Here is a 21,513-nt window from a genome sequence, read left to right as displayed (position 1 = left end):
CATTCACAATACAGAGACACTGGCCCTGTACGGGCCCATGCTAGAGCACTCTGACAGTCCAGGGAGAAGACAACCCTCTTAACATCCAAGCCTCTTTGGCTAACACAGAGGAGTCCCTCACGTTGCTGAAAACCACCATACACAGTGATCTGAAGTGGGAGGGGAGCATGGCCTAAACAACAAAGAGAGCACAGCAGATGATGCTCATTCTGAGACAGCTGAAGAAATTCAACCTGCTCAGACTTTTGATCTTTGGAAGTATTTTGCTGATGCTTCAGAATGCAAAAACAGAAAAACAGTCACTCATTCTCAGATGAATTGTGTGTTGAGGTGCAAGGAAATTCATGTACCTGAAAGAACTGCTGAGGCTGCTGGATCTGGAGGCCGTGCTGTGTACTCTGAGGGTGGGGTGTGTAGGCGGGTGGAGCCCTAGGAGTTATGAAGCTGTTATGAGGGATCATAATTGGTGAAGTAAAAACAGGAGAGGGGACTAGCACAGCGTTGCAGTTGACCTGCTGAACTGGAAAGGAAGGGGTCATCATCTGCTGGTCCAGATATCTGCACAACACAAACAAACACACATTAAAATTCACATTCACATTAAAAACACAGAAGCAGATCTGAATTTATGTTACAGATCACGTGAGACTTTTTAAAATTGTTCCCACTGTGGATAAAGGTGTTTACAAAATGATTATATAAACTGAACAGCAAGTAGCTGATTGGATGTCATTTTATTGTGACATAATTTTTTATTCATATTCTAATTTATTTATTTTTTCTGTTGTTTCTGTTTAAATGGTTTGTTTCTGTACACATTACATTTATATAAAAATTGCCAAACAATACGCTATTCACTAACACGCCACATCGACGAGTATCTTGTTCTCACATTATGTCCCATGGAATCTAAAGAATGTTGCACTAACTTGTGGGAAATATGTGCGGGGCCACCTGAATTGTGCCATTTTTGCCAGAGTCACAATTTTACATTACATATTTTTTTTTCATTATTTTATTTGCACAATAGGGATGATGAACAATATTATGCATTATTCAAAAATGCGTTTGGAGAAGTCTTGTGGGTTGTACTAGCCTGGTAATCTAAGGGTAGTTTTAATGCCTTTAAAAAAAATTTAAATTGAAATATTTTAATATTCTGAGTTATTGAGTTTAACAAAGAGTTTTAATGGAGGAAAAAAACTCTGATGTAGCTCCATATTCCACCCTCAACATCCTGAAAAGAGGGGAAATGTGCTATCAGCTGTGTGTGTATATGAGAGAAAGAGACAGAGAAAAAAAAGGAACTACACTGTGTTGACTATATGAAGAAAAACTGAAGCCTGGAGTGTGGATGTAGTGGATGACTTGATAGGTAGTTTGCAGAATAGGTGTCTGTGCTAACCAGCCATGAAAATAAATGGCCACAGCAACACCGTGAGCAGACACAAAGATACTCAAAACATACAAACATGGAGCGACATGAGGGACTTGTTGCCTGCCAGTGTGAGCACAAGGGTAGCACACTGCATGCGCATTGTTAATGCGCACATGCAGCAGTTTATCTAGCATGACCAATGAATTTAATTGTTGTTGTTCCCCAGTGATTAGCATAGTCAATAACGTTAGCTTGTTCATCGTTAACACAGCATTTAAGATCACCATATATATCACACACTCCTACTCTGGCCTTTATTTAGCCTTCATGAATAGAGCAAGACACCCTCTGACCACCACACTCTCACTCACTTGGTTTGTTGAATGGTGGAGCTACACTGAGACACCTGAGCTCCACTGCTGTCCGGGACCAGAGTCTGCACTGGCTGATTTAACAGCATCCTGCACAACAAAACACACACACGCAACACACCAGTTATTTATTACAGTACAGTGTGGGTTTGTATGTGAATCCATTTAATACAACTTGACCATAACCACCGACCATCCTTGCAGTATTTGGAAGGATATTATCCAATCATTGCCTTATTTCTATACATTTCATTCTATGAAGCACTTTCACAGTTAAGCCGCTACACCCAAAACCACAAACTACTGATGAATGAGCTGCTGTTGGTGGTGCATTAATGGCAGTAATGGTGGAGTGTGTGTATACCGTAGCTGTCCTTCAGGGTTGTTGTCTGCTTCAGTGTGCCGATGTGTGTGAGCGTGTGTGTCTGGGACGGTGCGGTATCCATGGTTTGGGGAGAACATCATAGGGTTGCTGTAGAGAGGCATGGTCAGACTGGTGTGTGTCTGCACCGGAACACTGACCGTCTGCATCGGAGTGCTCCGAACCAGCCTCTGCTAAACACACACACACGCAGATGTAAACACACACTTAAAATATGTAAGAATGTTTTTTTTGTATGTACAAGCTATATGGACCAAAGTACTGGGACAATAGGTCATTCACGGTTTCATCTAAAATCAAGGATATTAAAAAAAAGAGTTTATCCTGCTGTTAAATAACTATACATGTACTATTTCAGGGAAGGCTTTCCACTAGATTTTGGAACTTTTTGTTGTATTTAGTGACAATAGAGCTAGGGAGGTCAGGATGTTGGATGTTTACCAACTCACCCAAACACCCCGTACTATTCCCAAAAGCTCTAGTTGGAGCACAACCATTCCAGAGAACATATATGTGCATCATAAAAATATATATATATAATTAGAAACTTTAATTCAATTCAAAAATGTAACTCATATATTAAATGAACTACATAAAGTGATCGATTTCAAGCGTTTACTAAGTTGGCATGGAAAAGCCAGTACCGTACTTCTCAGTACTGTCTGTGTATGGAGGAGTTTATAGACTAACCAGATTATGTTATACTATTTGGCCTAATGTTATCTCTCTCTCTCTCTCTCTCTCTCTCTTTCTCTACAGGCAGCTTTATTATCCAAACGTATTTACATTCTACTGTTTAGTCAAACTTCAACAGAACTATTACTATTAATGTGATTTAGCGTAGCAATTACTTTTTTTAAATTTACCCTAAAACTTTATAGCTTTTAATCCAATTTGGTATAAGCACAACTTAGAGTTAATTATCAAGCTTTCATTTTCTAGTCTCGTTTATTGTCAATAATTACAGCTTACAGCTAATGAAAACCCAAATGTAAGTATCCCAAAAATGGTCTTATTTTATATTCAGATTTTTTGGGATACTCACTTTTGGGTTTTCATTAGCTGTAAGCTGTAATTATTGACAACTGGTACTTTTTGCAGTATGAGCAGGTGCCCAAGTCCTGCTGGAAAATTAAATATGTACCTCCATAAAGCTCAGCATTTCCTGGTAGAATTTACTTTTTAAAATTGTACCTGTAATTCAGTTCTTAAATCTGGTTATCTAATATGTTATATAGCTTCTTGCTGATGATCTGAAAGCTGTGAAGCTTTACATTATATCTGATAGTTCATATGAACTGTGTGTGTGTGTGTGAGTGTGTGTGTGTTTACCTGTGTGGTGGAGCTGCTGGGCTGCTCTCGGAGCAGTGTGTGTGATGAGGCTGCATGTGGAGCGCAGTGCTGGGGTTTGGGGTGTGTGTGAGAGTGTGTGTGACTGCTGCTGTTGTGGCGGATGACTCCTGATTGGCTGTTTTGAGCTGACTGGCCTGAAGACTGCTGCTGCTGCTGTTGCTGCTGCTGCTGCTGCTGTTGAGACGGGGATGGGAAGTCACTGTGGATCGGCTGCTGCAGCAACATCTACAAACACACACGAGAACATTTAAACTTAAGTCACTTTTGCCTTTTCATATTGCCCTGTACACAAATTTGTTGTTATAGCAACTGTTGGTTAGGTTGGAAAAGCTTTACATAACATGTTATAACCAATTCAAACCAGTCCTAATGAGAGACTGTGACACACTGATCAGTTCATATCACAATATCTACAAACTTTAAAGTGTGCTATTAATGTTCATCATAATGAGAAACTGTAACACACACCTCAGTTTACATCATTATAAACTAAACTGTGTTTAACTGTGTTATTAATATACAGCAGTATTTGTGTGTACCTGCAGGTTGGCAAGCTGTAGTTTCTCTTTAATGTCATGCAGCTCCTGCTGCTGTGTTTTGATGTCAGCCTGCAGTATTCGGGTTCTCTCCTCCAGCTGCTCCTTCAGCTGGTGCATCACTCCCAGCTGAGGCTGCTGGAAACCTCCACACACTGCCTGGTGCTGCGCAGAAGCCTACACACACACACGTACCCATAAGCACTGTCACTGGCTTATACCCTACTCGTGAACACTCAACACTGGGCACAGTGCCCTTAGCTTCATGTGTAGAAGCTACAGAACACCCTGTTCTTTGGACAATGTCTTTCTATGGAGATTACACAAATGTGTGTGCACAACACAAGTGTGAGCAATTCACTCTTATATTTTGTGAAGATGGATGATCACAAGCCATCAAACCAAGCTGAACTGCTTGAATCTTTGCTCCAGGAGTGGCATAAAAATATGTGTGTAAGTGTGTAAGACTGGTGGAGGAGAACATGCCAAGAAGCATGAAATCTGTGATTAAAAACCAGGGTTATTCCACCAAATATTGATTTCTGAACTCTTAAAGCTTTATAAATATGAATTTGTTATCTTTGCATTATTTGAGGTCTGAAAGCTCTGAATTTTCTTGTTATTTCAGCCATTTCTCATTTTCTCCAAATAAATGCTCTAAATTACAATAATTTTATTTGGAATTTGGGAGAAATGTTGTCTGCAGTTTATAGAATAAAACAACGATGTTCATTTTACTCAAACATATACCAATAAATAGCAAAATCAGAGAAACTGGTTCAGAAACTGGAGTGGTCTCTTAATTTTTTCCAGAGCTGCATATAAACTGGCATACAGGTAGGGACGAAGAGGAAAGGATGGACAGATAGAGAGAGAGGGACTAACCATTACTGGGGGCTGAGTACAGGAAGGGGAAGGGGGAAGGGGCTCAGAGGCTCGTCTCTGAATCAGGCTCTAAAATACACACAGAGAGAGGGAGATAAGGGTTTAATCACACACACATACAGTCATTTACATAAATTAGAGCAATCTATTGTACTATTGACTGACCAGCAGCTGAAAATCTGTTTGGTTTAAACAGTGAATAATCTGTTTAAAACAGTGTAAGCCAGCACTATAGAGAGTGACAGTGAGTGTGTCTACCATAAAACTCTATATAACATTAGAACCCTATTTTTCCAAATCTGATTTTCTGACCAAATCTGAAATTCAGTTTAGGCTACACACAATCTTTTTAATGTAACCTATATCTGACAGATATAAAACGATTCACGCTTTGTAAGTGGCACTCATGCACGACAGAGCAGAGCAATGCTTCATGTTAAGTTTCACTTTAATCCTTGTCAGAATCTTAAGAGCTATGAATGAGTTGGGACTGTAGTTGAGCTTATCATAAAGAATTCACTCCAGCTCACTGAAAAAGATGCATTATTCGGCCACAGTCAGGTTTTCCCTTGATGCTGCACCCCGGATCTGTAGCTGCATTTGGCCAATTCATTAGAAACACTGCATGGATGTGACACAAGTCTTCTAATATTATTGAAAGAAACACAGTTACAATCAGTCCCAATGGCTTGACTGGTCTGTTATCTTATTTTTCCTCAGATCCTCAAATCACTGCTGCTATTCTTTTTCCCGTCTCTTTCCTTCTCTGGTCTGTTTAACATAAAAGTTGCATTAATTCTGACCTGGCCTTCAAACAGAACCATACCGCAGCGAAATGCATATGTATCAGATTTTAATACCACATAGCTATTTAAAGAACCATTTTTCTTAGAGTGTGATGTTAGCATTATTTACAATACTAAAACATACACAACTGTGTATGTGTGTACAGTACCTTTGAACCGCTGTGTGATAACCTGCTGGAACTCTCGGGTCCTATAGATGCAGACTGTCGTGACGATGTGCAGGTTTCTTTATAGCGGACAGAAGAGTTTGCTGCAGAACAGACACACAAATCAGCAAGAACTCATCAACAGATGCTAAACATGAATTAAAAACTAAATATTTTTGGTGTAACATTAATGTATAATTAACACTGCCATAATGATTTTCTACTTGACCATTTGTGAGGATTTTCTTAAATCCCATGTGTAGACTGTGTGGATCAGGTACCATACTAGACTAAATTAATAAATTATTTTTTTCTGGCTGCAATAAAAAGTTATAAAACAGAAATGTTTAGACCTTATAGAATAAACCTCTTTAGCTAGCTGACTGGTGTGTGTGTGTGTGTGTGTGTGTGTGTGTGTGTATGTGTGTGTGTGTATTTTACTCACATGCTGAATCAGACAGTGCGGTGTGAGACGATTTGCGTGAGCTGTGTGAAGAGGCTGAGCGTGCTCCACTGATTCTGTCCCGTGACGCGTCCATAGGAGCACACATGTCCAGATAGACCTCCTGACCCTAAACACACACACACACAAGAAAATGTAAAATATATACATACACACTAGGGGTGTAACAGTAACAGTTCAGTTCTCACCTCGGAATAAACCAACAGTTCAAAACATTTTCGGTACCTTTTCGGTACGATTTGTGAAAAAAAAAATAAAGAGGTTTGGCATTCTGTACATGCCTCGCCTTTATAAACATCATAATAATAATGAATCATTATAACCATGTTTTGTTTTTAGGGATGGAATTTTGGAACGGCGCTCAAGCTCTTTTATTAAATGTTTGAAACCAAGATTCTCCCCTACTGTCGTCATGAGAGGCTCCATCTTTTAGAATTTGTTGGAACAAAAAAAAAATGAGTTTGATTGTGTTAAGAGAGCGAGAGAGAGAAAGAGAAAGACAGAGAGAGAGACAGACAGAGAGAGAGCACGCACGCAAGCGACAGAGAACGAGAGACAGGTCAAATGAGAGAGAGCGAGCGTGAGAGAGACAGTACGAGCACCGGACCCTGAGTGCACTCTCATTGGTGCACTGTGCTCAGAGCTAAATTTCAGAGCAGGCTAGGTCAGTAGCAACAGTGCTACAGCTACACTTTCCCATAACGGGACAGTTCGTAAAGAACACACGTACAGTTACACCCCTAATACACACACATATATTGGCCTACACAAATCAGATTTAATAACCTGCCATAGAAAGACTGACTGACAGCAAGACTGATTCGTGTGTGTGATTGTGTATGTGTGTGTGTGTGTGCAGAGTACCTTTACTGAAGTGGTGGCTATTTCAGCAGAGGTTTCCTCCAGTCCATACTCTCTCCTTCTCTCTGCCCTGACCTCAGCATAACTAGATAAGAGAGAAACAGTGATATGGATGCATCATTGCAATGACACAGAGTGGCCACTAGAGGCTCTCAGAGTTGTAAAAATGGAAGTTTTATCATTACTTCATAATATATGTGTGTATATCGATCTATACATGTGCATATCTTTGTCATTTAAAATCACAAAATGCATTAAAAAGTCATTTTCATCAATGATTCCAGTTTAGTAAGTTGTTGGGAGTCAGTGTCACAAAAAATAATCAGTGCAATAAGAGGATTATTTGTTAACGAAAGACATTTATGTGTTAAATGAGCGAGGGAGTTAGCATAACAAACCGTATCTAGTATGTCTATCTAAACGAAATTATTATTATTATTATTATTATTATTATTATTATTATTATTAGGTCAAGGAAAAATATATTATAAGTCTTGTTTGTATGTGTATGTATGTGTGAGTGTATGTGTGTGAGTTTACCTGACCACAGTGTGTGTGCAGACGATGAACTCTGGTTTGGAGTTCCACTGGTGGTAGGTGATGTAGTAGTGTGTCTGCAGCCAAATCCACTGCTGGCCTTTAGTTAGGAAACGATAATAACACGACTTCCCCTTCCCACACTGCATCACTGTGGAATGAACACACGCACACACACACACACACACACACACACACAGAGAGTGACCTATTTTTGCCTGAAATGGCTGCCCCAGAGAAAAGATCGAACAAGAAGGAGAGAGAGAAAGACAGACAGATAGATAGAGGCAGAGAGAAAGGAAAGAAAGGGAGAGAGAGACAGAGAGAGTGTGTTAAGGAGAGGGAAAGAGTTATACAGAAACAGAACAAGAGACAGAGAGTTACAGAAGGAATGACAGAAGTTACTCTAAAGTTGTGATTTATGTACAAACGCATGTTACTGTAAGTAAAATACACCTCATACAGCTGTGGAGGCATTTTACAGCACATATGAGAGCTGTACATACAGTTCGGAGTTGTGTAAATAAAACGTAAAGTGTAACTGAAATAACTGTGACATTATACTGTGCTGTTATTAATTATGATGATATCATCCAACCTCACATCAGTCAGTGATACTCACGCTGTTTGTGGCACTGAGCGATCAGCTCCAGATCATCCACGTGATAATAATCATATCCAGACGTCCCTAAAACCTCAAACGGCAGGTACCCGATGATTGGAGAGGCTCTACAACAACAAACAAATACACACAATGGAGACAATAAATGCTAGTGTAGCTCCATATTCCACACCCAACAGCTTGAGAAGAGAAAACGTGCCAACTGCTGTGTGTATGTGTGTGTGTGTGTGTGTGTGTGTGTGTGCATGACCATATATTGTTTGACCCAGTCTGTATCACATTTATTACTTGTGAATTCCTGTATATATTTATATATCTATATATAAGATTACTTTAAAAATGCCACACAACTTCCTTTTCAATTGGTCAGCATTCATTAAATGCATTTTTTCCCGTGACTTCCTAAAACATGTATCATACTTTATTATATATTAGATTTATTACTAATTTGTATTATTAATTAGCCTGTGATCTTTTGGCATTTGCTACAGGCAGTGAAATTTTAACAGTGTTAAAGCCTGACAGTCATGTGTTCAAATTGAGTAACAAGTTATATTCATTAGTCCAAGACTATTAATACACACAAACACACGCAGCCACACACACACACCACCTTTTAACCATATGGACATATATGTGTGTACATGAATGTGTATTAGGGAGGGATTACAATAATCAAGATTATGATGATGATTTAAGCTTGTGTGAACTTTCATTCATGCCATTCTGATGTAAAAGTCTGTGTTGAGTGTGTATGTGTGAGTGTGTATACATGTGTGTATTTGTCTGTGTGTGTGTAAGGGGAGTTGATAGAGGCATGTCAACCTAGAGAGAGTTTGGCAGGCGTGTGTGAATGTCCAATAATAGCACTCTAGAGGACAGGACATCCAGTCTCTACTGAGAGAATTAGACCCTAACACACACACACATACATACACAAGCAACACACACACTGTTATGTAACCCACTCCCAGTGCTAGAATGCGTTAAAAGTAGGGCTGTCACTAGCAATTACATTTGAGCAATCTACTGATTCATTTATTATTAATCCTGCCAAGTTTTTATTATACGATTCATATAGTAAAAATAAAAGTATGCATATATTATATTAGAAACTATGTACAAATGATAAAATTAGCAGTTTAGAGTAGGTAACACACACACAGACACACACACAGACACACTACACCTGTTTGTAGTTCTGTATGTATATTTTTACAGAAGTGACGAGTCAATTAAATAAACAGTGAATCAGTCAACTCACCTGTGGTCTAAGAAGAGGAATTTCCACTCCAGACTGTGTCTTGATGTAAATTCATCACATGGATCTTCCACATTACACAAGTCCTATTTTAAAACACAGAGGCACACACTCACACACAGGAATAATACACACTTACATTTTTTGTCCCATTGCTAAAATGCAATTTTGTAAACTAGGCTGGTTTTATGAAAAAAAAAAAAAAAAAAAAAAAAAACAATTCACAAAACCACAAACTGCATACTGCAAAATGAAGCACTGCAACCAGAATTACATACAGCATTATAAAAAAACTAACTTTTGCAGCAAAAATAGATTAATTTATACTATTTATACTTATTCATATTACCAGATTTCTGCCGAACCAAATACATACTGTTGTGCATAATGAAAAGTTCTCTAATTTTCAGTGAGCTTTACCATAAAATTAAAAGAGTTCAAATTGTAGAAAAAAATACTTTCACCAAACAAGACAGGGCAACATATTTACAACAGATATATTTACAGTCTACATGTCTGGATGACAGAGGTGACAGTAAATGACGGAAGTTGAGCTGCACTTTTTGCACAGCTTCTTACAGTTCATGGTTGATGACAGGATCAGCTAAATTTACTCAGATTTTATCTGAAAGTTGTTTCTTCTTTGGCATAAACTTCTCTACCAGCTCTACTCACTCTTCTTCTCCCTCTCTCTCTTACTCTTCCTCCCCCTTCACTCTTCCTCTACGAGCTCTACCCTCTTCTTCTCCCTCTCTCTTACCCTTCCTCCTCCCTTACTTTTACTCCCCTCCTACTCTTCCTCCTTCTCACTCTTCTCACTCTGAACCGGTAACAATTAGCCGTTGAGATGTTTGGTCAGATGTCTCATATACTGTCCAGTCAGCTCAAGTTGTGTTAATGCAAATGGCAGTGTTTAGATAAACATGTGACTTTATGTCAGATTGTTGTGTTATGCAGGAACCTTGTTTAGCGTATTTAAAAAGTGCCGTTTTAAAATGTAAAATGTGTGTAAAGCAGAAAAAGGCTTGAGAAGAGGTTACTGACATTCAGAATCCAATTATTTTATATAATGAAAGAAAATGTATCTTAATTTTATACAGTTTTATATTTTATTAGCTCTCATTTTATTTCTCAATTTTAAAAAAGAACATTAATTAATTTGAGCCAACTGCATATTATTACATGCATACATACATATATACGTGAAGGAATAAAAATACAAATATTTTGACATAAAAACTAGTTTGTGTGTGTGTTTATTTGTGTGTGTGTGTATGTTATGTCTCACCTTGAGGAACTGTGGAGTGACCAGCCTGACCGTTGCCACCAAACACACCTGCTCCTCCAGAGAGGCCTGAAGCGTACGCGGAAAGACCAGCTCATACCCGTTACAAGACGACGTAGGCACTGAAATACACACATCAAACGTTTTATTATATTAAACCACAGTCACCAAGTTACAATTTATAACAATGTTAATGCTGCTAGACACGGTGCATATATGGTGTAGAATCTGCTTTGGTTTTGGTGTAGAATCTGCTGATCAGGTCGTAGCAAAAAATAAATAAATTGTACGGTAATAACAGTCTGTGTAACACTGTGTAACAACTTTGTTCACTTTTTACAGCTCCGACACTCATACTCACACACATAAACACACCTCAGCTATGCAGCTTTGAAAATAATTATTACCTTGACTCATCCAAACTGACACTAAAGTATGTGAATGACAGTGTATTGTTATGTTTCTTATACCACTCAAAAATATCTGTGACAGTTGCACAACACACACACACTTATAGAGCCTTCATCTTTTACCAATGCTCAAGCTCACACACATATACACACACAATGTTATATGTTTTATTATTAGATTTAGAGAGTTAAATTATCATTGTTAGATAAAGGGGAATGAAATCAAATTCACTTCAAATTTGGTTGTGAAATGGATAAAACTGGCTAATGTTAAGCACCCGGAAAACCAACATATTATATTAAAATCTACCAATTCTGACCAGAAGAGAGATTGAATATTGAAATACTGAACATTTATCAGAAGTTTGTGGATGGCTGTGAAAAAAAATATGGGAATGGCGTGACTCGCTAAGAATCATTTAAACATGTGTTATTTGTGCTTTGTGAATACTTTTGAGCTGATTTCAGAAAGCCCCCAATTCTTATTCTGACCCTAAAAAAACAAAATCACTAAATGAACTGAACTGATTTGTGAAGAAATCTGAAAATGTTAACTTATTCATAGTTCTAAATGATTGTATCATCTCTCTCTCTCTCTAAGACAAAACTGTAGTAAAAGAGATTAATACATACCACTGTTGTGAAACTTGAAATCTCCAACGAATTTGACATACTCATAAGTGGGCGGCTCCTTCGGATCAATGTTTCCCCTCATCAAATGACAGCAGAACTCCACATGAGTCTCATCTGAGAAACAGACAGAGAGAGTTGTGAAAAGTGCTATAAAAATAAATCTGAATAGAACTTAAGTTGATGTAAATCAAATTGTAATAAAACAACACTACACTAACCCTTACTCCAGATTACAGATATTTATAAACTCTTCTAGACATATCTAGAAATATAAAGACTTATTATATTATATTGTACATGATTATACTGTTATAAGTTTTTTAAACTACAAAAATTAGGGGTATTCTGATTGAAAGCAGTCTTTTTTGCATTTGTTTTTATTTTTACTGTGAGGCTTTCTAGCTATTTTTGTATAATTGCAGTTTATATGCATGCTCTAAGTATTTAGCTATTTAGTACTGTGGATGCTTTTTTTGTTACATTGCAATATTTGTATATTACATTATTTTATTAGTTCATTATTATTACTTAATACAAAATTATATACAGATTCCTGATAGGTTACTGTTTACAAAACAGACAAATATTTACAGATTTACTAAATGTTTGAAACTGTTATTCCAAATAGTACTTTAACATTTATTTCACTATTGTATTCTTATTTTTCATTGTTTTTTATACTGCAAATAATACTGTTATCACAAAAATACCCTGAAATATTGTAATATTATTTTAGGGCAATATCACCCTCTTCTTAGGTAAAATGCTAAATTCTGTGTATACGGTTCTGATGCTTTCTCTGTGCACTCTCTCTCTCTCTCTCTCCTTTTTTCTCGCTCCCTTTCTCTTCTCTCTCTTGCGGATTAGGGTCAGAGGGTGAGGGATTACCACAGAAGCGTAACTCAGATTAGCAGCATTACTGTGCCGGACATGTAGTGCCATATAATTAGCCCTGAAGCTAGCCATAGCAGAACACAGTATGGCCCACAGCCAATCAGAGGCTCACTAAAATCAGCCAATCAGATTTCACATGAAAATGTAACCCACCAGAGCCAGCCAAATGGACCCAGCTATCACGAGTGATGCTTAATCCATCCAGCCAGTCATTGTACACTAAGATCTACAGGCCACTGCAGCCAGCCAATCAGTATACAGTATGACCTACAAAGCAATAAACCGAAATGAATTATGACCTACAGTCCATTATCATAACATACAACCCAATAAAACCAGAGGTATGACTTGGACTGTAGTCCAAAAAAAGCCAATCAGAATGCAGAATGAGCTACAACCCAACAGAAACCAGCCATTTAGAAAGTATAACCGTCCACAGATGACAGCCAATCAGCATACAGTGAAACTAAATCCAGTATGACTGCTGATGTGATCTACAGCACACTGCATGCAGCCAATCAGAAAACAGTATAGTTATATAATTCCTACAAATATAACAAACATGCTAGAATTATTCTACTGTTCCTTAAATGATTGTTTACTGAAAATTCACATTTACTATCTTTGAAGTAACTAAAATGATATTTCTGACTGTAATGTTAATATGGTGCACAGGGGTATGGCTGTAAATTTCAGGGTATTTTTGTGATAACTATATTTTTGGCGATATGACAAAACATTGAATTAGAAAAACAAATAAATACCAATATATATTTTAAAGTTTATTTGGCAATATTATTGCATATATTTTGATATGGTACATACCTAATTAAGATTTTCACCAGATTGTAACAAAAGTCAATAATGATCCAACATGTGATGATACTAATAATGCACTTCATATATCCAGGATTGGAGTAAAAATAAATCATACTAAACATATATATCTGTCTATAGTACATATTTAATAGGAAATTATAACAGTGTGATTTTTTGTTCCCTCATGGCCTATACAGCCCTGAAATAATATTACAAAATTATATATTTTTTTCTGTAAAGATATTCCATAATTGGGGCAATATTATTGTGTACGTTACAAAACAATAGATCTCCCATATAGTGTATACCCCAAAAAACGTAGCAAAAAAATTAAAAAGGCTTTTATATGACAATGGCAGTATGTGCGTGTGTGTGTATGATAATGTAATAGGCGCACTAGGCCAGTGGAGGACTTTGATGAGTTATTCATAGGGACATCCTCTATAATGGAATAAAACACACATCAAACAGTCCAAAGGTCAAAAGACAGATTTACGCAGTATTGCCACGGCAACAGCGAGGAAACCTTCACAAGGCAGAGGAAGTTTCTGTCAGGCTGGCAGTTTAAATTTACTTTAGAGAGACCTTTAAATAAGGTTTATTTTAGATTTCTGCACCTCAGAAGTGAAAAGTTCAACAACAAGTGCCACATCCAGAAGCTTCTTCTAATTTAAACATGAAATGTCAGTAGATGTTATTACGTTATGATGAATGTCTTCTTGAGGGATGTTTACGTACATTATGTCTAGGTACACTCAGTATCTAACATGCACATTTCTGTGCAGAAGAAGTTAAACATGAAGAGAAATATTCTTGCACTCTAATAGCACTCCATTGTGGATAGTCTTTTAGCCCAATAAACATCAGTAAGTAGAAAATTAATTTAAGTATTGGAATGAATTATAGGTAACCCAACAAAAAAACAATGAATCGAGCACAGTATGACTTTTAAATTAAAATTAACTAACTCATTTGTGCACAGTATAAATGACCAATAACCTAAACATAACCAACCAATCAGAGCAATGTATGACCTGTGACCTGACAAACAAACAAACCAACCAACCCATGTAAAGTATGACCAACAATTCAACAGAAACCAATCAATCAGAGCACAGTATGACCCAACAGGAACCACAAAACCAGAGTAAGGTATGACCAATTACCCAACGGAAACCAACCAATCACAGCACAGTGCACTATGCAGGTTGCTATGGTATCCCAGGTAGTACTAGTTAGCACTGTTTTATAGTGAGAAATGAGTAATACATTTGGATGTTTTTTACTGATTACAGCTATTGAAAACCTGCTATTTTCATCATACCATCAGTAGAGCCCCTTTTCTTGCTGTACAGAATATACAGCTCTGGAAAAAATAAAAGATCACTTAAAAATGATTATGTTTTGATTTTACCAAATTGAAAAACCTCTAGCATATAATCAAGAGGAAGATGGATAATCACAAGCCATCAAACCAAACTGACCTGCTTGAATATTTTCATCAGGAGTGGTATAAAGTTATCCAAAAGCAGTGTGAAAGACTGGTGGAGGAGAACATGCCAATATGCATGAAAACTGTGATTAAAAACCAGGGTTATTCCACCAAATATTAATTTCTGAACTCTAAAACTTTATGAAAATGAAAACGTTGTCCGTAGTTTATAGAATAAAACAACAATGTTCATTTTACTCAAATATATACCTATAAATAGCAAATTCAGAGAAATTGATTCAGAAACTGAAGTGGTCTCTTAATTTTTTCCAGAGCTGTATAATTGTTTATATGTGTGTTTGTGAACACTCACTGCTCTCCAGGTAGTCAGAATTGATGGGGTCAGTCATTAGCAGGTGCGTGGACAGCAGTTTGTAGACCTCCGCATGCTCACGCTCGGGCAGAAAGTTCAGGATGTTTTGGTCCACCATGTCTGACTGAAACACACCAGCAACAAATACACACTGTCACTAACATCACATGATAATAGCTGCAGTTTCTGTAGCACAGTGGTTCACATACAAGTTCAAATAGAACACATAAGCATGCGGTCATGCCTGTGCATTATGGGAAATGAAGTCCTCTGTCTGAGGTGTCAGTGACCTGAGGAAGAGCATGCAATAAATCCTTCTGTTTTTAATCTGGTCAAATGCCACAGTAGGGAGTAGCGCAGTGATGTAACTGCCCTCGTCCCTCTTGTGACTGTGAATGGTGGTGTGCGCTCCACATGTAATACAGTATAACTGAGGCTAAATTGCATTACATGAAATCATATGACGGAACAGATGAATGTATTTTATGTGTCCGACTCATTAAGAAGAAGAGAGAATGAATTCATGCAGTGATGAGTGTGTCTAATCGATCCTCTCTGAGTCAATGAGTGGCAAACGAACAGCATTTAACTGAATACGACCAATTTGATCGTTTAAATCAGGAATAAGCTGTTTATATTTGGCCTTGGCTCCCACTATGTCTTAATGGAAGTCACATTCTCTCCTGACTCTGCCTAATAAACGGCATGAACGGCTTATGAAACATCAATATCAGTAGAGAAAAAAAAAGACTTCTGAAACATCTGAATCATCTCCAGGGTCCTCCACTTTAACCAACTCCCCCAGAAAATATGGTGTGTGTGGGCTGCTTTACCTAAATTTAACCAAACATGGTCATTTACCTATTAGTCATCATTTAAACTGGGCAAAGCACCACCTCTGAAGATGAGTCATTTTCTACAAACTGCAAAAATACACAACATGGTCCAATGTTTTTGGACACCTGCTTCGACTGTGTGTCTTCTAAAATCAAACATATTCATAATAAACAGGCTGTAGAGTAACAACCTCTACTGTTCTGTGAAAGCTACTCATCTAGGAAGAAGGCTGGTACACTGTGAGGGCATCTTACCGCATTTGCATTTATAATTGTTAGGTAAATTCTGCTACCCCAACTCATCCCAAAGGTAGACCTGCCAACCTTAAATAATTTAATGAGTACATCCCTTCCCCCTTTTCTAAAATGTATTAATATTTGAAAAAGTATTATATATTGTACTATCCTGCACGTCTGCACAACAATATTCAATATTAAACACCAATATTCTGCAATTAATCATAATTAAAATCTTGATTTATTTTTATGTGGGGCAGTAATAATAGAGTAATAGTGCTTTTAAAATGCATTTGAACATTGTAATGAGCTTAATTACTGAGTTTAATTGAGAGCTTTAATAGGGAAAATAAATACTAGTGTATCTTGTAAAGAAAAAACGTGACATTAGCTGTGTGTGTGTGTGTGTGTGTGTAGACAAGTGTGTTTGCAATACAGAGAGAGAGAGAAAGAGAGAGAGAGAGCCTGAGAGTGTTCAGTACAGCAACGTTGTGTAGGCAGTTTGGAGGGAAATAAAGATTGGATGAAAGTAGTGGATGGTTCTTTAGGTAGCTTGCTGGATTAGCCTCTTTGCTAACCATAAAACGCCATAAACAGCATGACAGCGTGAGTGACCGTGAGCAGAAACTCATCATTACCATCATTAATAAGGTCTCCGTCTGAAGTAAGAATCTAGTCAAAGCAACTAGGTGTAAATGAAGCAATCTGATTGGCTGAAAGCACTGCGTTTACACGCAGATCTCTGTGGCTCAGATGCAGAATCAAACGACAAGCAAACTTTAGAACATGGAAACATACAAGCGTACTAGGACTAGCTGATGCATGGAACTGTGCACAGCAATTTAATTTGCTCATTATTATGTAGACTGGCTAATACTGAAGACTCTAAAGGTAAAATAGCACAATAGTAAATATAGAACACAGTGATGATACATTGCTAATGTTATATACAGTTAGTCTCTCTCAGACTGCTTCAGTATTTGCGGGCAATGTTATACCATATACAGTATTTTCAAAACATGACATGATTACCCAGAGTTCAGTGACATTTTACTTACTGGTAAATGGCCAATCAGAGAAGAGACGCTGTCGGATACATAGATGATGTTCCCATCAGTGGTAAGTGCAATTAGGAAACCATCCAATGCCTGAACACAAGGATGTACACATCAAAAAAAGAACAAATAACCACAAGAAAGGGCAAATAAACATTGGGAAGTGTGAAAATGAACACATTATACTTCCATACCAGATTTCTACCAGTGTTCTCAAAACAACCATATATTTTACACTATAAGGTGCACTTAAAATCCTTTAATTATCCCAAATCTTCAGTGTGCCTTTTAATCCGGTGCTCCTTATGTATGAATTTTACCAGTCAGGTCGTAAGGAGCAGCAAAGCCACTTCGCTAAAGTACAGCATTATAGTTTAGTTCTAAAGTTTAGTTCTCCAGCACTGAGAATCGAAACTGGAGCAGTATTAGCATCAGCTGCCAACCACGCTAAGCACCAGATCTTCTACCATTCTGAGGCAAGTATATATGACTTTAGCCTGCGGCTAACCCTGGCTTACACTGCTGAAGCAGAATTAGCATTACTTGCTAACCCCACTAAGTGCTAGTTAGCTCATTTGCCATTCAGAGGTGAGTATATTGGACTGTAGCCTGCTGCTAACCCTGAGTACAACTGCTGGAGCAGCATTAGCATTACCCACTAACCGTGCTAAGTGCTACTTTACTTTACCAAATGAACAGTTTTCAGGAGAGAAATCTGTGTAGATTTACATCCATAACTTGTTTGACTTATATAATGTTTAATAATGTGCCTCATAATCCACCTTATTAAATACAGTATATAATTTCATCATGAATGGCCTAATAGAAACGGTAGAAAAGTGCTTAATACAATGTACGTTATTATGACAAAATAAAATATTTTGACATAATCCACACTGAAAGCTAAGAATGTTTCTTTCTATAAACCTTTCATGCTGAAGATACGAGAGCTATTATGGTATCTATCCTAACAATATGCATCTATCAAAAGTAACTGTATTATTTTACACACTTTGATTTTGATTAAATGGTTTTATTAATGTAATTCATTGATGCAATGATTGGAAGGTATGATAATCATCCAAATTAGCCTAGCTGTCATTCCTGTCATTACAGAAGAGCAACTGCAGTACAAAACCCACATCAAGGGAGCGTGGGCTAGTTTCAGCTGGTAGGCATGTGAGGGCTAGACCTCAGTGTTGACAGAATGAAAGCTCTGTGGTTAAATCTGTTTTTGCCGTTTGATTTAAGCCACAGCTGAGGCACATCAAACACGACTTTGGTTCAAATGCACTATAATCTTTATTCCAGCATCGGGTTCTGCAGGAATGTCTGGATAAGGCGCACTTTAAATGAGGAATAGAAGATGCTACATTTTTTTTCCAGTATAAAAAATTTAGGTAAGGAAAACTGAGCATTTTCACATGTATAACTAAAGTCATAGCTATCAAAAACGATAAAACAATAAAACGGCAATAATCTGTAATATATGTTAAATAATTCTGATTTTTATAACACACATTGAATATTTCTTGCCAAATATTTTACATACAGTGAGTAAAAAATAGCAAATATGTTTTATACACATTGATGTTGTTATTATTTTATGTTTACAGATTTTTAACTTTTAAACACTATTTATTTATTAATTATATGATTTTACATTTTACATTGACATTTTACAGGCTTCACTTATTTTACCATTTTGCCGGCAGTGTGGAGGCAGGCTAGCTTAGAAGAAGCATTAGCGGCTGTGTATTATTCCCCTTACCTAGAGAACACTGGCACTCGCTCTATATTGTTGAATTTAATGATAATTTCCCTCACGTCTCACTTCACAGCGCAGCAATAACCCCAACGGCTCAAGCTCACTTCCTGCATGTTCCTCTATGGTGCTGACACACTGATTCACAGTGTTTCCTCTACTTTGATTCTTCAGTAATAAAACATGTTTAAATGCACTAAACTTCCTTTTCTTTATCCTCAGGCACTGATAGAAAGCAGATGATTTCCTTCTGAATTACACAATGTGTTGAAATACTCATGAATCACAGAATTCCTGCAGGATGCACTATACTGTACTGTACTGCATGTTGCAAAGAAAGTATTTTTTTACATTAGAATAAACTCATAAAGTGAAACATAAACATATTCATTCATAATAATTCAGATAAAAGCCTAACATAGAGCAACTACATAATGTTAGGCTTGTTAGGAGTTGTATCTGGGTTGTAGTTCCATTTGTACCTTTGGTACATATGCATTTATCTTTAAGTACATATTTACAAAACAGGCATCTTCAATATCTGTGTTATTTCGACTGGGCATTCCAGATAAAGACTACATTATTAATATATTATTCTTATGGTACAGAATGTTTATCCCTCGCAATTCTGTCTGAAGAAACCGTTATATAAGCTGAAATTCCTGCTGGATTTTCAGGATCATAGTATTCCCAGGCGATATTGGAGCTATAAGGAGTGGTTTACCTCCAGCATTAACTGGGTAAATTCCTCATTGCTGAGGAACGAAGGCTTCCAGTCCTGCCGGATCTCACACGACTCCGTCTGCGCTGTGATCTCTGGAAAACATGAAACAGCCACAAAATTCAAGCTGAAACTTTAGCCTGGAATTCCTAAGATTCTGGAAGCATGTGGGATGGAAAAAGCTGGGAGCACTGCTGCAAGCCAGATGGGACAGTGCTGATTAAGATGTTGCTATAGTGAAGTGGAAGAATAGAAAAACGTAACCAGCGAAAAAGAATTAGCAGGTTTTTTTATTTTGGCCAACTCTATTAAAGATATTAAAACTCATGAGCAATAACAATTGTTGACAGGTTCCATTCCAAGAACCCTGAAGTCTAGGTGGCATTATTTTTTGAGACTCTATTATAAACAGCTTAAAACATCCTTAAAGCTATGTGCTATGTGCCCATCACTTGTGCTGTACTGACTTCATTAAGGCACAATGTGCTTGGACCCCGATGATCGCCTTTTGAAATGTAACTTGGCTTCTTGTGTTCTTGTGCCATTTACAACAGTCCACATACATACATACAACTCATTCTTTACTATTTTTAAGGAAAATTAAGTGGAAGAATTAATTTCTCAAACCATGTCTGTTTCAAAAATTCGATATCATAAATCTTAATCTCGGCCAGCATTTATTAAATCTAAAAGCTGTTTAACCCTCCTGTTATGTTCTGGGTCGATTTGGCCCGTTTTAAAGTTTGAAGTTCTTCTGCTTGCTTTAATTAGTGTAATCAACATATAATATGAAAATGGTTCTTACATAATTTCAAACCCGCCCTGCAAAAACTGAAACAAAAACAACATTGTAATGTTATGTTTCAATGTTATATAAAACTATTGTTTTATATGTTGGTCTTTCAAAAGTAATAAAGTAGTGAACATTAACAAAGTTTGAACATGTATTTTTTCATGAAAATTAATTATTCTAATTAAACTATTACCTGTTAGAGGTAAGGAACACCATTGCACTAAATATTGATATAATAATTAGTAATGGAGTTAGTAATGAAATATTCACACTGCTTGTAAGGATTTTTTGGGGGTTACAGACATCTTTTGGATAATTAAACATTCACCGGTTCAAATTAACGCCGGAACACCATTGCTGTTCCTGACAAATTAACACAACAGGAGGGTTAAATAAAAGTGTGAGCAGCTTCCATGGGGATTTATGAAGGAAAGAGGGATTATCCCTCTTTATATAGTATTTTTAAAGCACCCACCCTCACCTTTCTGTTTCTGCAGAAAGTCGATGGTCCTCTGGAGGATGGTGGATTTGTCCATTTTGCGGGGGTGGCCCTGCCCCTGCAGCATGGTGCACAACTCTTTAATGAGCACATTGAACTGGTCTCTCCGCTTCTTCTCCGACTTATTACGGGACGCTCTGCACACAAAAACAAGCAAGCC

The 21,513-nt window shown here is 37.2% G+C and overlaps 1 protein-coding gene across 6 annotated transcripts in view; it reads right to left on the bottom strand.

The window, feature by feature from the left end:
- Positions 1-21,513, bottom strand: part of npas2 (neuronal PAS domain protein 2) — a 95,344-nt gene that overhangs the window by 7,066 nt on the left and 66,765 nt on the right. For 4 of the 6 annotated variants that reach the window (XM_022680735.2, XM_022680765.2, XM_022680742.2 and 1 more), the window contains 18 exons: positions 21,336-21,490; positions 20,065-20,156; positions 17,579-17,668; positions 15,448-15,571; positions 11,930-12,043; positions 10,890-11,008; positions 9,605-9,687; positions 8,341-8,447; positions 7,722-7,869; positions 7,185-7,266; positions 6,303-6,429; positions 5,861-5,961; positions 4,906-4,974; positions 4,024-4,197; positions 3,464-3,709; positions 2,114-2,304; positions 1,750-1,839; positions 351-558 (listed from right to left, as the gene is read on the bottom strand). In XM_022680735.2, the coding sequence (XP_022536456.2) occupies positions 351-558; positions 1,750-1,839; positions 2,114-2,304; positions 3,464-3,709; positions 4,024-4,197; positions 4,906-4,974; positions 5,861-5,961; positions 6,303-6,429; positions 7,185-7,266; positions 7,722-7,869; positions 8,341-8,447; positions 9,605-9,687; positions 10,890-11,008; positions 11,930-12,043; positions 15,448-15,571; positions 17,579-17,668; positions 20,065-20,156; positions 21,336-21,490 (2,320 nt within the window). The remainder of the gene's footprint in view (positions 1-350; positions 559-1,749; positions 1,840-2,113; positions 2,305-3,463; positions 3,710-4,023; positions 4,198-4,905; positions 4,975-5,860; positions 5,962-6,302; positions 6,430-7,184; positions 7,267-7,721; positions 7,870-8,340; positions 8,448-9,604; positions 9,688-10,889; positions 11,009-11,929; positions 12,044-15,447; positions 15,572-17,578; positions 17,669-20,064; positions 20,157-21,335; positions 21,491-21,513) is intronic. The other 2 variants (XM_022680749.2, XM_022680759.2) reach the window with 2 other exon arrangements.

This window comes from Astyanax mexicanus, chromosome 1 (assembly GCF_023375975.1).
Source record: "Astyanax mexicanus isolate ESR-SI-001 chromosome 1, AstMex3_surface, whole genome shotgun sequence".
NCBI classification, from domain to species: Eukaryota; Metazoa; Chordata; class Actinopteri; order Characiformes; family Acestrorhamphidae; genus Astyanax; species Astyanax mexicanus.
Note: the sequence above shows the minus strand (reverse complement) of the source record. Positions and strands in the feature narration are given on the sequence as shown.